Raw genomic sequence first — 15,200 nt, forward strand, 5'->3', positions numbered from 1 at the left:
AAATCAGATGTGCAATGTTACTCTAAAACATGCCCAAAATCACATCAAGGGGCTCATCAATCTTTTTCTATTTATAGCTTAAGTTTTACACTGTTAAAAACAGATACTTTCAAAGCTGCATGGAAATAAGGAACAGCAAGTAGTTTTAGACAGACAATGTGGGGATGAAGGACTCTGAAGAGTGGGATAATGTTCTTCAGTGCCTACCTGCCATGTAGGGATGCCCCTGTTTTCACCAAGGACTCTCGATTGGTCTGTTTTTCATTCAATGGATGTACAGTTATTTCTGAGCATTCACAGTTCCTTAATGGATTCAGTAATCAAGAAAGAAGATACACATGCTCAGCATTTTCTTACCTCAAAAGCAATTTGATGTGATCAGACTGTGCATGGCAATTATCTTAACATGCACTTTAGCAAATGCTGGCTGTCTGACACAAGAGGCTCAAACCTACTGGGAACCTGTAGATGAAACTCTTTACTGAAAATGAGTTCTTGGCCTAAGCCCTGATTGAAACAGAGCTCTGATATCAACCTGTGTTTTAAACAAGTCTCTATTTTCATAGGGCCAGTTCTCAAGAGCATGTAAGGTACCTCTGATGACACTGTTTCCTTTAGTGCTGTTGCTGTGGATTGATTGACAGCTACTACAGCCAATTACTGCTTCTGACCAAGCAACATCACTTTCCTGTCTCATCTCAATCAATCTCCTATCGCAGGGGTGGCCAAACTATTTGGTAGGAGGGCCACATCATCTCTCTGACACTGTGTTGGGGGCTGGGGGGGAAAGAATTAATTTACATTTTAAATTTGAATAAATTTACATAAATGAATATATCAGAGGTGGAACTTTTATGAATGAATGAAGGCCTTGCAGTAGTTCAAGGCCTATAAAAGGCCTTGCACAAAGCAAGGCCGGCCTTTTCTTCACTGCTGCAACATCACAGACGTGAAAGAGCAAGCAATGGAGGAAGCCTTCATCCCACAGCTCACGTGAGAGGTTGAACAGTTGGCTGAGAGCTGAGAGCAGTTGCATCAGGCCAGTGTGGGCTCCAGCAAGTCTCCAGAGAGCCAGAGGCTCATTGGAGACTGGTGGCTCCCTGAGGGCCGCATTGGGAGTCCTTGAAGGCTGCAAGTGGCCCCAGGGCCAGGGTTTGGGCACCCCTGTCCTATCGCACTGTTTCAGGCAGTGCTTGGCTTTCAAGGAACAGATCTCCTGCTTTATTGGAGGTATTACTTTTTGATAGCACCACCAGGTGATGGCTTCTGTGTGCAAAATGGCCATTGTATCTAACACCACACAACCAAGTTTAGGTTCAGGTAACAGTGTCTCAGACATGATGACCTTTAATGGAGACTGTTCATTCACATGTTCAGCAGGAGTTGTTGCCAGGGGCTGAGAAATGCATGCCCTGAGAAATGCATGCCTTAATGTATGACACATTACAACTTCCAAGGCACAGTCAAATCCAGAGAGTTAATTTTAATGGACATAGGCTTCCTCCATTAGTGGAGCATGGGGTATAATGGAGCATGTCCTGCTGGCCCAGCTCTATCTTGCTAGCAATAGTGTATTATAATGGCCTGCAAGATGGAGGTAGTGTCACAAAAGGCAGAGCCTCTCGCTAAAAGCTCCTTTTACACAGGGCCAATTCACTGTTTTCATTTGATTCGACAGTTCTAAAGACTGGAAGCTGACCTGGAAGATGTTTAATCTGTGCACAGAAATATGTCCCTAGTCTCTCTCGCATAATATGCTAGAGATATAATGAAACATATTTTAGATCAGTGGTAACTCTTTGCGTTCTCACAATTGTAACTGTCCAAAAACAAGGCGGATAGGTTTTTCAGCATTCGATGTCTTGTCTCTGGATCCAAAAAAGAGGGGAAGTCTGACCCTGCAGGATCAATTAAGGCTCCGGAGGCAGGAATTTCAGGGAGCAAAACTGCCTACAGCAGATCGTCATTTTCCTTCACAAAGAAACACTTTTTAGAACTCTAGTTTCTGGTATTGAATGTTTGGAATTTGGGCTTAATTCCTGCTACAACAGTGATGGTGAACCTTTTGGGTCTGGTATCAAAAATCTGGAAAATGCCTAACTTGACTCTTCTGGTGTGTGTGTCCCCTCCCATCCCCATGGAGCAAAAGAGAAACAATTCTTTCACGTTCATTTATTTTAACAAATACAGTCCAATCATGTGTGGCGATACGTATTATATATAGAAACGTCAAATATTTACAAACATGAAATATGAGTAAAACAAATAGTTGTTGTAAAACAAATAGTAAACAAACAAATTGTAAAATGAATTGTAAAACAAATCAGTTGTTTTTGGGTGTTGGTGAACATTGGTATGTCACCAAAAACGTCTTGGCATGTTACCTTTGATATACGTGTCATAGGTTTGTCATCACTGTTCTAGGATAACAAAATCTTACACTTTTAGAGCAGGGGTTTTAATACAATGTTGGCCATTCATCTTAACGATTTCTCATCCTCATCATGGTGAATGGCTAAAAACATGGAAGTTAAGCACAGAATAACAAACAGAAATAATTTAATATGTATTTTTAAAGCATCTTCACTGCTTCTCTACCTTGGCAAATATCATCTGTAGGGTGATCTGGCTCACGGTTACAGTGGGACAAAATGCATAATTCCTCTCCTCGTGTTATCATTCCAAACCAGATCAGTCCACATGTGGCTAATTGTTAGTAAAGCACACCAAGGTCAATGACACATTTAATGTAACGTGCAGTGTGGTACTTTGCTAAACTGAGCTTTAGGGTAGAAGGGACTCATTAGCCTGGGAAGGCAGCTCATCTGAGAGAAGGAAAACTCTGATCCCAAACCTCCACTGCCTTGTGGCTACATCCAGTTATGGAAAAGGCTTCAGGAGTCAACCTTGAGGCAAAATCCGGAGCCGGAGTCCCTGAGGCAGTTCATGGCTGAACACAGTCACGTTCTGGCAACTCCTGTGACGCCGCTGGAACCAACCGTATTGGCTTCTGCCTTTCCATTGGACCATTTCAGCGACATGGAGGGGGGGATTTGCTGCATGGGTAACAGTCTATCCTCCATATCTACGTTACCCAGGCTTCGCGCACTGGAGAGGACACTGTTCCGGAACCACTAATCAGAGCGCAATACCATAGTCTTCCGAGACTGAAGGATGCCAACTGTCCAACTGCATTATGATGTTAGGAAAGGCAGTGCTGCCACCATCTGGATATTTCTGGTATCACAAGGCCTTGCCAAGTGTAATATACAGTACAAGAAATGAAACACATGGACTTTCAGTCTAACTTCAGTATGCCATCCGTAAAGTAATGAAAAGAGTTTGATACTAAGTAAACAAAGGAGCTTCACATTCCACTTTTAAAGCTGGGCATTATGCCCCATTGCACTGGCAAAGAAATACATTGGATTGCAGGGCCACACATCACTGTGGTGACACTGGGTGCAATCCGAACCAACTTTCCAGCACCCAGGTAAGGGCAATGCATCTCTGAGGTAAGGAAACAAACTTTCCCTTACTTTGAGGAGGCCTCTGTGACTGCCACCCAATTGCAAGATGCAGCACATGCCCCACTGGCACAGCTATGCCAGTGCTGGAAAGTTGGTTAGGATTTGGGCCACTATCAGCCAAATCAGGACATTGTACCGGTACAGAGGGGTGTTTATTGTTTATTGCAACAAACTGTCGTCCAAAAATCTTCAGGAAAGAGAGTGTTGCAGAGGGGGCAAGGGATCACTCTTCAGAGTTGACAGATCATGCTAATGCAAGGAGGCTTTTTGCCACAATGGTGTCAACTACATTAACTGAACACTCCAGAAATGACTGACTCTGGAAGACTTAACTCTGGCACCTCTGGTCGTATCAAGTTGTCCTCGCGTGGCGATTTGTCTGGGGAGGTTCTCCTGAATAAGCAGGGTTGCTTGCTTGCCCCCACCCTGTTTAATTTATATGTTAATGATTTTGCCACCCACTTGCACGAAGTTGAGGCTCACTGCCCTAAACTTGACTCCATAAAAGTCCCTGTACTGCTCTACGCAGATGATATGGTTCTGCTCTCCCGAACCAGAAATGGTTTATGGCACCTGGTTCAATCTAGTTTTACCTATTTTGAACAGAACAACTTCAAAAAGTTGAAAATCATGGTATTTGGTAAATCATGGAAACCCCAACTCTGAACTTTTAATGGCAAAGTGATCAAGCAAGTAAAGGAATTCAGGTATTTGGGTATTCTGTTTCATTACAGTCTCTCTTGGAGTCCGCACCGGCAGGCGAGGATTCAGGCTGCAAAATTGTCTGCACAGGCCATTGCACGCTTTTTCTATGCATGGGGCAATTCTTACATCCCTTCTGCCGTGCAAATTTTTAACGCTAAGGTTAAGGCCTAAATTTTATACCTATCTGGATGTCTGCATTTGGTGCCAGCGTTGAGAGGATCCAGTCATGGTTATTATATAAAATATTTGCCCTACCACGCTGTGTTCCATACGCAGTATTATGTTAGAAAGCAGGCCAGCACAAATTAGAAACCATGGCCTGGGTTAGTTTCTGCAAATTCTGGCTAACGGTTTGCTACGCATCTGAGCAGGATATTCTGCTTAGAGGCTTATTAACTGACCCAACATTCTCCACGGGCCTGTCATTGTTTCTGAAAAAGGTTCAGGGCATAGGTCTCTAAGCTGATCTGTTAGGACCCCTCTCTCCAGAGCAGGCATTTAAAACACTGAAAACCCAATTGGAAACATATCCAAACAATTCACGGTGACACGAATTGAAAGAATGAAACAAATCTGTTACAGCAGGACAAGGTGGTATTGAGGAGACATGATCAAAAATACTGAATTGACATGATAAAAGATGCCTGGTCAATTCTCTTGCTTCTATTTTCCTTATCATGTCTAATGCAAACTCCTCATGACATAACACACAACAGGATGTGAACATCTGCACCTGCCCACAAGTTGAGGCGAAGGCAGGAAGGGATGTAGCTCGCTAAAAATCCAAGAAAAACTGGAAGGCAGCAAAGTGATCCTGACTATCCTGGCTCAACCTCTGCACAAAGGCCCCTTTGAATCACTCTCATGCTGTTCATTTCATGTGACACCTATTTAAGAGCATTTTCAGATTCTTATATAGCTTTTGAGCTGTTACCCTAATCTGTTTGTGCTGCTGCCTTTATCCTCACAGTTTTTATTTTTTTTGATATGGAATTTTTGTGATTCATAGCAACTGATGGGAAGCCACTTTGAAAGTGTTCATGTCAAAATGTGTGGAGTGAAGTCTATCATTAACAGCATAACCCTATGGAAGTTTAGTCAGAAGCTTCTTCCCAGGTAAGCATGCACAGGAACGTGACCTAAATGCGTGAATGTCTGCAACGTATGATATGATGTAGAAGAGGATCTAATTTTCTAATAGCAAATGTATATTCTAATCTAGGCAATGGAGAGTTTGCATTTGCCTTTCAGGCCTACATACACAAAATGTAGTACAAGTCTTACATGTGAAAAAAATCCTTAGATTTGTGGATTAAGGGCCCAATCCTAACCAATTTTCCAGTGCCTGTGCAGCCATGCCAATGGGGCATGCACTGCATCTTGTGGTGAGGCAGCAGTCAGAGGCCTCCTTAAGGTATGGGAACATTTGTTCCCTTACCTTGAGGCTGCATTGCAGCTGCACCAGTGCTGGAAAATTGCATTGGATTGGCCCCTAAGTGGGCTATGAAGTACAACATAAAAGACTACAAGTCCCTGTAGTATAAGAAAATCACATTTTTAATGGAGCTTCCCAAATATCAGCTATGAGTGTGATTTTATGTTAACATTGTTGGAATCCAGCAAGCTGGAAGTATGGTCCTGCTCTGTATATTTTTACACAGCAAACTAGTTGTGGCAATGTTTTAGGCAACCACTAGATGTATTACGTACATGGATCAATTGAATTTGTGAAATAGGACAGCTTACTAAGGGTTACATAGTGGTAGAGGCTGTAAGAGGTGCTTCAGAGAAAGAGGGGGCTGGAGAAATGGAAATACAGTATGGGTTTTGGTTTTCCAGATTATAATTTGAGCTGCTGTAGGGTCTGATGAGTTATTAGGTTATCCTTCCCGAAAACTGGAGGCATAGGATAGGCTCCTACTTTTGGGCCTTCGCTCTTATATGTATTGTCCATGCAGTCTAGTACATGTTGATGGAGATAAAGAGGTTGGAACTCCAGTTGGTGTTGCATTCTGTCACTTGCCCAAAGTTCTGCTTGGCAATAATTAACCAATAAGATTGGCATCTATGACAAGTTATATTCTCCACAGTTCTGAGCAATACATCTTTGAAGAGGGATGGCAAAATTCACCAATGTATTGAGTGCTCAACTGTGGAAGGCAGACATATTGGAATGGGCTTCTGCAGGAGGATTTCCTGTTGCCAGGACAGAAATAGACCCCACCCCCTCCCCGCACAAGGAATCTTGACCGGGAGCATACCCAGAGGACACGGCAAATGTATATCATGAGTTCAAACAATATTGATAGCTTCATTAGATCTGTTGTGGATGCCTCAAGAGCTGGATGCACCAGAGATGCTATCTTTTGGAAGTGCTAGAAGGGCCCTGTTTGTGTCTGCACACACCCCTACGCACTGTAAGAGGGTGCATTGTGTTTGACATTATGTTTGACTAGGAAGCAATGATCTTCTGGGATCATTTCCAAGATGAATAATCACAGGCAGATGAGAGTCCAAATAGCATTGGTCTGTACTAGCAGTGCTTGCTGCTATATGTTAAACATAGGAAGTGGCAGTCACATGGGTGAAGAGGGATATGAAGGTAGGCCTCAGATCTAGGAAGGTGAGGAAGCCTCCCAGTGGAGCCTTGTCATCTACAGCAACTCCATTCCGAGTTTCCTCTTCCTTATAAAAGCAATTCAGTTGCTTAAGATCTTACTTGCAGTAGGAGACAGACCATCACAGCCCAGTAGCTCTAAAGTGAAACAGGAAGTAAACTGGAGAGGATTGCTCCTCCAACAGCTCTTAAGTGCAGACCTGTCTATCTAAAGTAGGCAGAAGAAATGAATATGCTTTTCTCCACTGTGAGAGAACTATATAGGCATGGCTTGAAGCTTTACCTGGGGAACTGCTCCTCTCAGAGAGCCTCAGCACCTTAAAATCTCTCTGTACTTCATACACCTCAAAACAACTATAGCTGATGAAATTGTTGTTTCTAGCTCCATGTGAATTTTTGTCCTTCCCTCCCACTTTGCATTACCTCTTCTAACAGGCATCTCCACAAGCCATCTCCTGTTCCTTGCATGCTTTTCTATCTCAGGATCACAGCTTTCCACATTTCTGGCAATATTTCTTTATTTCTGCCTACAGCAACCAGCCTCATTGGCAAGGATTGCTGGGGTTTCCATTGCAAGCCAACTCTTTACTTTCCTCAAACAAGATGAGCTGTTTGCTTTCTATGACAATCCATCACCCTCAACAGTGATATCACAGCAGTCTAGCCAATGGTCAACAAGGTAGGTGGACAATGAAAGTATCAAGTGTTCAGGCTGCTGCTGTGACATTTGTGCCTTTTTATTTTGTTTTCAGCTTCTGTAGAACATGTGAATGAATTAATTTTACACTCAGAGCCACAATATACTGCAAATTTTATTTGTTCATCCCACAGATTAGCAAGCCTGTGCCACCCTGTGTACAACCTGAAACAAGCATTCCCTAAAGCACACCTATGAACACTGCACACATCTCTCTCTACAGACACATTGTTACTGATGCAGTTTCACTGCCATTTTTCCATTGGTTCCTTTGAAAAGTCATTATACCTCAGATTACATATGTGAGTTAAGTATTTCATAATCTGCCATAAACTCAGTTACTTTTACCATACTTAGGCAGCAATGTTAAGAGCCTCCTCTTAGTTCTAAACTTCGTTAGCTATAGAATTGCAGCAACCTTCTTTAGTTTTAAATTTTTTACAATTCCTTTAAGCTTCAGTTCCTAATTTGCTGAAGTCTTAGTGCAATCCATGATTTCTCTTGAATAAACTTTTATACTAAAGAGGATACAGCTAACCAGAAAATAAAGAATATTTAGGTATGTTCATAAAGAAATTTCATTTAAAGAAAGCTTGAAACATTACTGGACTCTAAACCATTTTCTGCTAGTTGTACATTGCTTGTTCTCTCATAGTTTTCATTGGTCTCATTGTGCTACACTCAAGCAAGCTTTTCCTGGTCAGACTTTTAGCCAAATCAAAGCTCCTAATTTCTTTTCAGAGGGGGAAATGTGAGATTTGGGTTTTAGCATCTGAGTGAAATGCCCATAATTCATTACATTATGAGGAGGGAGAGGAAGAAGAGGGGCTTGCCTACTTCTCTCCCATGGGAACATGATCTTCTGGTCAGGTAAGTATTTGAACTTGGAAATAAAGAGAACAAATACTTAAAAAGAATATTTTGAAGACAGGATAGCAAAACAAAATATGAATACCCACAAAAAGCAAATGCTGGTGTCAATTAAGAATTAATTTGCTCCTGAAATGTCAACATATTTGGTTATGCTTGAGATGAAGTTTGTTTCAGAAGCTTTAGCTATCAGGAATCCTATAGCACACATACTGCTTAACACCACAGAAAAGGTATGGTAACACTAAGCAGATTAACAAGGGCAAAAACAGTAGTATAGAAACATGCTGATTTATACTACAACTTAGCTTTAAGCAGAAGTATTTTGGATTTTAAGTTCATTCTAGTCCATTGACAGCAGCAGGACTAAAGGCTAAATCCAGTTTGTGGAAGAGGCTGCATAACAGCAAATTTGATTCCAATGCCATCAAGTGACTTCTGCCACATATTCAATAGGATCAATACTATCCTCTCATAGCAGAATGGGGAGAAAAGAAATCTGTTAATCAGATTCTGAAATTTTCTTTAAAATACAGTAGATTATTCTGTGCATTCCAGGTAAGAAAAGTCAGACTAAACATTCAACATCTGGAATGCTCATATACAAGTACCATTACAGTATCCTTACAAAGCTGTCTGAAAACAACATGTTTCTCCATAAGTATATAAAAGGTTACAGGCTGATTCACAATGACTCAGTATAATGTTATTAAAATACACTGAAGTTAAATCAAAAATATTTTACTATTTACATGTACACAGTATAAACCTTAAATATAAGAATATGCCTATTGTAGGAAGCTTTAAGAGAATATTTAGGCAGATTGGCCCATCTTATAGTGCAGTAGAACCAGTTTTTGGTCTTCACACTATGAAACTGCAGATATTCACAGTACTGTAGCAAGTGCTTCAGTAAAAATGTATTAAAGTGTTTCATCAAAAAGTGCCAGTTTTAGTTCCACTGTATTTTACTTTATTAAAGCCTACTCCAAGTAGCTCAGGGCACTCCACTTGCTCTTGTGCAATTTGATTGCATTTCCAGAGCAGACTGTAATTCATCTCTTCAGTGATCACACTATCTTGTTTGTACTCCGGATGGTTTGCAATGAACTCACGCATCCATCGAGCAGCTGTCATTAATTCTCCTGGTGGGGAAAAAAAAGAAGTCACATTGTACATATTTGTCTTTCCTTATATTTGTACGATGATTCCATCTGCTTTGTATTAAGGCATTAAGCGTACTTTACAAGTCCTCTCACAACTCAATACCAAATGAAATATATGCCATGGATCTTGTGGAGCCAGCCACTGTACTTGATGTAAAGCATGCAAAAAGCTCTGACTGGATCCAAAGCACCAAATATCTTCCTCACACACCCTATCATAATACCACATTTCACTATTCTTAGCAAATTAACATTATTTGGCATTGCATCCCAACCAGTTTGTGGACTGCCATCCTTCTGGCAACAGAAGAGATTTCAGAACTTTCTATTCACAACATCCCTTTCACAAGGGGATTCTTGTGCAAGCAGACAATTCCTTCTAGAAACAGAAGGTGCTTCCAATGTGCTGCAGTTTGCCACCAGGTTGCAATACCTGGTTTTATACTTTTCTGGGGAAAATTTCTAAAAGTAATGCATTGCGTCATAAAATTAGTAACATGATGGATAATGTACTAGTCAAAACAAGCAAAACTGCCAAATTTCAGGTGATAATCTCTAGGAAGAATAAATAGTTATGTCACTTTATTTAAGTGTTGTGAACAGAGGTGGGATAAGTTGCACTAGAAGTACAAAACAAGCATGAGATCCTAGTCTCTTGGGGACATTTGCAACTTTACCTGAGCACCTAACAATGCTTAGGTGTTTACATACCTGATGCTCTTTTCTTTATCAGCTTCAGGTAGTTTAGAATACTGCATCTTGTATCCACATCCACTTCCATGTTTTCAAGGTAGGAGTTCAAAATTGGAATTAAGCCAGGAAATGCACCCTCCTGAAAGAGGAAGACCATAACAATACTACAAGGTAATAAACACTTCAAAAACTGTTTTCTCCTTTTACAAGGAATTTATGTGAGTGTGAGAGAGAGCATGAGCATCTTAAAATGCTGGCTGGGTCAAAACCCACATGCTTGCCAAAGACAGAGCTGGAATTAAGCAAGAAGTGGTTTGTGGCAGAATCCTCCTACACTTAGCTAAAGGAAACCAAAATCAGAAACTCCTGCCTGCTTTACCTGTGCTGTCCCCACTTCCCTACCAATCAAATCCAAGAGCCTAAGAGGGAATAAGCCGCAGGCTAAAACACCAACTCTATTGATTGATCAAGCCTGAGGCTGCATTTCTATCCAAACGTACCCAGGAGTAAGCCCCACTGACCATAATGAGACTTCTTTGTACACATGCACAGGATTGGGTTCCCAAGTTCCCATGGGGCACCAGATACTACATGACTGGATATAGCTAGGGCAAGACATAGAATGCAAAGACAAATACTAGGAGAGGGGAGTGATATGCACTCTCCTCTATAAACGTGCTGTTCTAAAAGTTACTGCTTTGGGGGCAAGCCTAGAGATGTGAAGACCCAAAAAAACTGGAAAAATTCAGAAAATTTTTTTCCTGAAGCCTTTTCTATTTTCCAAAAAATTGGAAAAAATTGAAAAAAGAAAAAATTGATTATGAAATTTTATTTTAACATAAATATTTTAAGACAAGGTATTCAAATATTTTCCAAATCATTTCTAAAAAATATGTATCATATCAGATTATTCTAATTACTGTGCATCAAGGGCAAACAAGTCCTAGGTTACAAATTGAACTCTCCAATGCAAGAACAAGATGCATTTTTTCCTTTAGGAGGTACTGCTACTGTCACAAGAAAAGAAAAAGGTTTCAGTTTTGTTTTTGCATGTGGGTAGGTATGTTTGGTTCTGTTCTGTCCTCTTCACTAGGTCTCAAAGCATTGGAAGAAAATACAGAGCAACAAAAAGGACCTGAAAGTATATACTTAATTTAAAAAAGGTAAGAGTTTACATTTATCTGATTCCAGAAAACAGAATCATTTAGCTACATTAGTTTATCTTTATAACCTTTGTGTAAATAATAATTCAATTACTACTAATCTGGTTTTTTACTTTCCCCACCCACAACCATAAATTAGTGTCTTCTTGCAAAATAGCCATTAAATTATTTTTCTTTCCTACTCCTCTCAGGAAAATGATGAGACCAACATCTAGCTTATGGAGGCATTTGTGGAAATGTTCTTCTGAGAAGAAACATGTGATTTGCAAATATTGTCAGATGAAATATGCATTTCCAAATGCTACTAGGATGACAAAACACATTCTTGTTTTGTACAATACAAGTGTCCTGTAGATATTTAAAAAACCTTCATGGATCTAAGTGAAGAGGACCACAGTGATGAAAATGCAGTCTTTCTCAACGTTCTCGTTCAAGAAGTCCTCTTTCTACTCCATCTGTAACATCAACAGCAACATAAAGTGTTGTCCCATCAGCAGCATCTTCAAGTAAACAGATACTGAAGACAGCTGCATCCAAAAATTATTCAATAACTTCATATGTTGACAAGATGACACCTGAAGATAAGGAAAAAACTGATCAAGCTCTTGCAAGAGCAATATATTCTTCTGGAACACCATTTTCAATAACTGAAAATACATACTGGCAGGAAGCTTTGAAATTACTAAGACCATCATACCATTTGCCCAGCAGGCATTCTTTGAGCAAGCTTCTTTTGGAGTCGGAATATGAACGTGTAATGGAATGCAAGGAAAAATTAATGAAGCACTGCATCTTGCACTACTTACAGATGGATGGACAAATGTGAGAGGAGAAGGAATTATAAATTTTGTTATAACACCTCAACCAGTTTTTTACAAAAGCATTGAAACAGGAGAGAACAGACATACTGCAGAGTATATCAGCTGTAAAATAGGTGAAGCCCTACAGAAAATTGGGAGTGGTAAAGTATTTGCTTTGCTGACTGACAATGCCAGCAATATGAAAGCAGCATGGGAGATCATAATGGATAATTGTCCACATACTACTACAATAGGATGTGCATTTCATGGGTTAAACTTGCTTCTTAATGATATTATGAAACTGGACAAACTTCAAATGATCTAAAGACGAGCAAAAGACGTTATAAAACATGTAAAAGGTACTTGTAGATGCAGTTTTCAAGAAGCAAGTAGGAAAAAATGCAAATAAAATAGTGACACTGAAGCTCTGTAGTAAAATTCAGTGGGCTGGAGTGGTGATCTCCTTTGAAAGTTTACTAAAAAACAAAGAAGCTCTTCAAGAAACAGTAATAGCTGAAGATCTTAAAGTACCCAGGAGTGTAAGAAATACTGTTCTTGATCAGGATGTCTTCTGGGTTCAGTTGCAAAATTCCCTGAAGATTCTAAAGCCAATTGCTACAGCAATCACTGCATCTGAATCAGACAGTGCACTTCTCTCAGAAATTCCTTATTTAATGACCAAGATAAAAACAACTGTTTTTGAAAACCTCAGTAAATCTCCACTTACAACTACAGAAGAAAGTAAAGTGAAAGATTTTATTTAAAAAAGGGAAGAATTTTGTTGCCATCCAATTCATGCTGCTGCAAAGCTGCTGGATCCAAGATTCAAAGGTGGAAGTATAAGTGATGATAGCACTGTTACTGCATGTGACTGGATTACAAAACAAGCATCACATTTAGGACTTGATGTTGGGAAGGTACTTTCAAATGTTGCAAATATAGAACATCTTCAGGGATTTGGTCCAGGAATGCAGTCTGGGATTCTGCCAAACATATTCCTCCTGTAACATGGTGGCAGGGTCTTTGCACAACACAGCCTCTGACTCCTCTTGCTTCTCGCCTTCTTCAGATTCCTCCATCTTCTGCAGCATGTGAGAGAATCTGGTCTATGTTTGCAAACACTCACACTAAATCAAGAAATAAACTGACATGTGAAAGGGTAGAGAAGTTTGTTTCAATCTGGGCAAACCATCAGTTTTTAGAAGTTCATAATAACTGTGATAATGACAGACACAACAAAGTAGCTGCAGAAGCAGAGACTGAAACTAACACTGATAATTACAGCTCAGAAAATGATTCTGATTAAATTTCATGCCCATTCATTGAAACTTAGTCCCGCTCCCTTCTATACACTTCCCTGCTCTTCAATTCTGTTTATGAGAATGGGTTTTTTAATTTTTATTTAATAATGTGGAGAGGAAATAAGAATAATTGTTACTTCTGGATTTTTAAAAATTGTTTTGTGGAGGTTTTTTGTCTGTTCCACAAACTAGTAAACAGTTCTGGAGATTGTTGTTCCATTTGTAACAATTACAAATAAAAATTATTAACAAGTAAATTCTGTTTGTAATAATTGTTTGGATACACTATATTTTTAATATGCTAGTTGTGATAATTTTATGCCAAGTTAAATTGTCCATCGTCATATTTTATGTTCCTAAAGTAACAGAATGACTTTCAATCTGGAAAAGAAAAAAGTGCTAACGTGGCATTTTTTCAATTTTTCTGAAAAATACCGTTTTTACAGAAAAAACCTTCACAATTTCCAGAAATTTTACATCTCTAGCCAGATGCTATTTCTAGAACTCTGGATAGGGAAAATGTTAGATATTGTAATACAAGAAGTACCGGTATTGATGATATCAACTGATTCAGATGAACTGCTAAGTCAGTGGTTCTTAAATCTTTTAGAAACATGGCCTACTTTTTAAAACAGCCCTCAACTGCAACAATTTTCAACCAGCACACTGTGAATGATCCTCAGGTGTGCCATGGAAGTTTGAGGGAGGTTATTTATTAGTAGGGTCATTGAAGGATGTGAAACCCACACTTTTTCAAGGTGTGCTTTGTCAAAAAATTGATGGTGTGGCTCGACAATTTTAGTGCCTTGTCAGTGTGCAATCGCTGCTCCATCAGAACCCACCTATCTTTAACTCTGCCAGCCACTCAAGCCTCTGCTTTTATCCTTTTTACTGGGGGGGGGGGTTGGATGGGGGAGAACTGCCTTCTGGAGCATTTGCTGAGCTCCACTTTCATCAGATTGGGACCATTCAAGTGGCTTTGCATTCTTCTTTGTCTGGCCTTCCAATAAGAGCCAAGGCATGTTTGCCTACTCATAAGTAAACTTGCATGTGCAGCTCGGTTTCACTTTTCATAGGGCTCAATACATTTTCCTTGACAAGCCGATAGTGGAGTTTCATGACCCACCAATGAAGTCATGACCCACAGCTTGAGAAACACCGTGCTGCGTTATATTAGTCATCTACATTCTTGGCTTAAAGAAATCCCTACTTAGTCCACAATCAGAAGCTATCCTCACCTTTCCATTGATTATTGTATCTATACTCATCAAGGTATATTCCTCTGTATCTGTTTCTGTACCATTTTGAGCTGGGCCACATCCATCCACCACGGCATTTCCACCTATTCAAGAAAAGGCAGGTGGGAGGGAAAGAAATAAAAGGTAGTTCATTGTGTTCATTTTACATTTGTTGTCTAGCAAAATCAGACTGTAAACAAGCAGCAGCATACCTTTACAAATGTCTTTCCTGAAATAAAACATGCCCTGCCGGACAGCATCCCGTTTCTGAGCTACTTTCATGTTCTCATCCACCTAGTAAAGAGAAAGTGGAAAAGGTTATACTGGATTCCAGGGAGAACTTGGGGAAGAGGAAGTTAGCAGTCTAGGTCTGCGAGTCTTGGAAACCATCTCATAGGACTAGTTTACACTACTGAATTT

General features: G+C 40.0%; 1 protein-coding gene across 1 annotated transcript in view; it reads right to left on the reverse strand.

Annotated features, from left to right (window-relative positions):
- Window positions 1-7,608: 7,608 nt before the first annotated feature.
- Window positions 7,609-15,200, reverse strand: part of GCLC (glutamate-cysteine ligase catalytic subunit) — a 40,749-nt gene continuing 33,157 nt past the window's right edge. The window contains exons 13-16 of the mRNA XM_066612408.1: window positions 14,993-15,074; window positions 14,781-14,884; window positions 10,297-10,417; window positions 7,609-9,564 (exon numbers count right to left, since the gene is read on the reverse strand). Of these exons, the coding sequence (XP_066468505.1) occupies window positions 9,356-9,564; window positions 10,297-10,417; window positions 14,781-14,884; window positions 14,993-15,074 (516 nt within the window). The 3' untranslated portion in view covers window positions 7,609-9,355. The remainder of the gene's footprint in view (window positions 9,565-10,296; window positions 10,418-14,780; window positions 14,885-14,992; window positions 15,075-15,200) is intronic.

This window comes from Tiliqua scincoides, chromosome 1, assembly GCF_035046505.1.
Source record: "Tiliqua scincoides isolate rTilSci1 chromosome 1, rTilSci1.hap2, whole genome shotgun sequence".
NCBI classification, from domain to species: Eukaryota; Metazoa; Chordata; class Lepidosauria; order Squamata; family Scincidae; genus Tiliqua; species Tiliqua scincoides.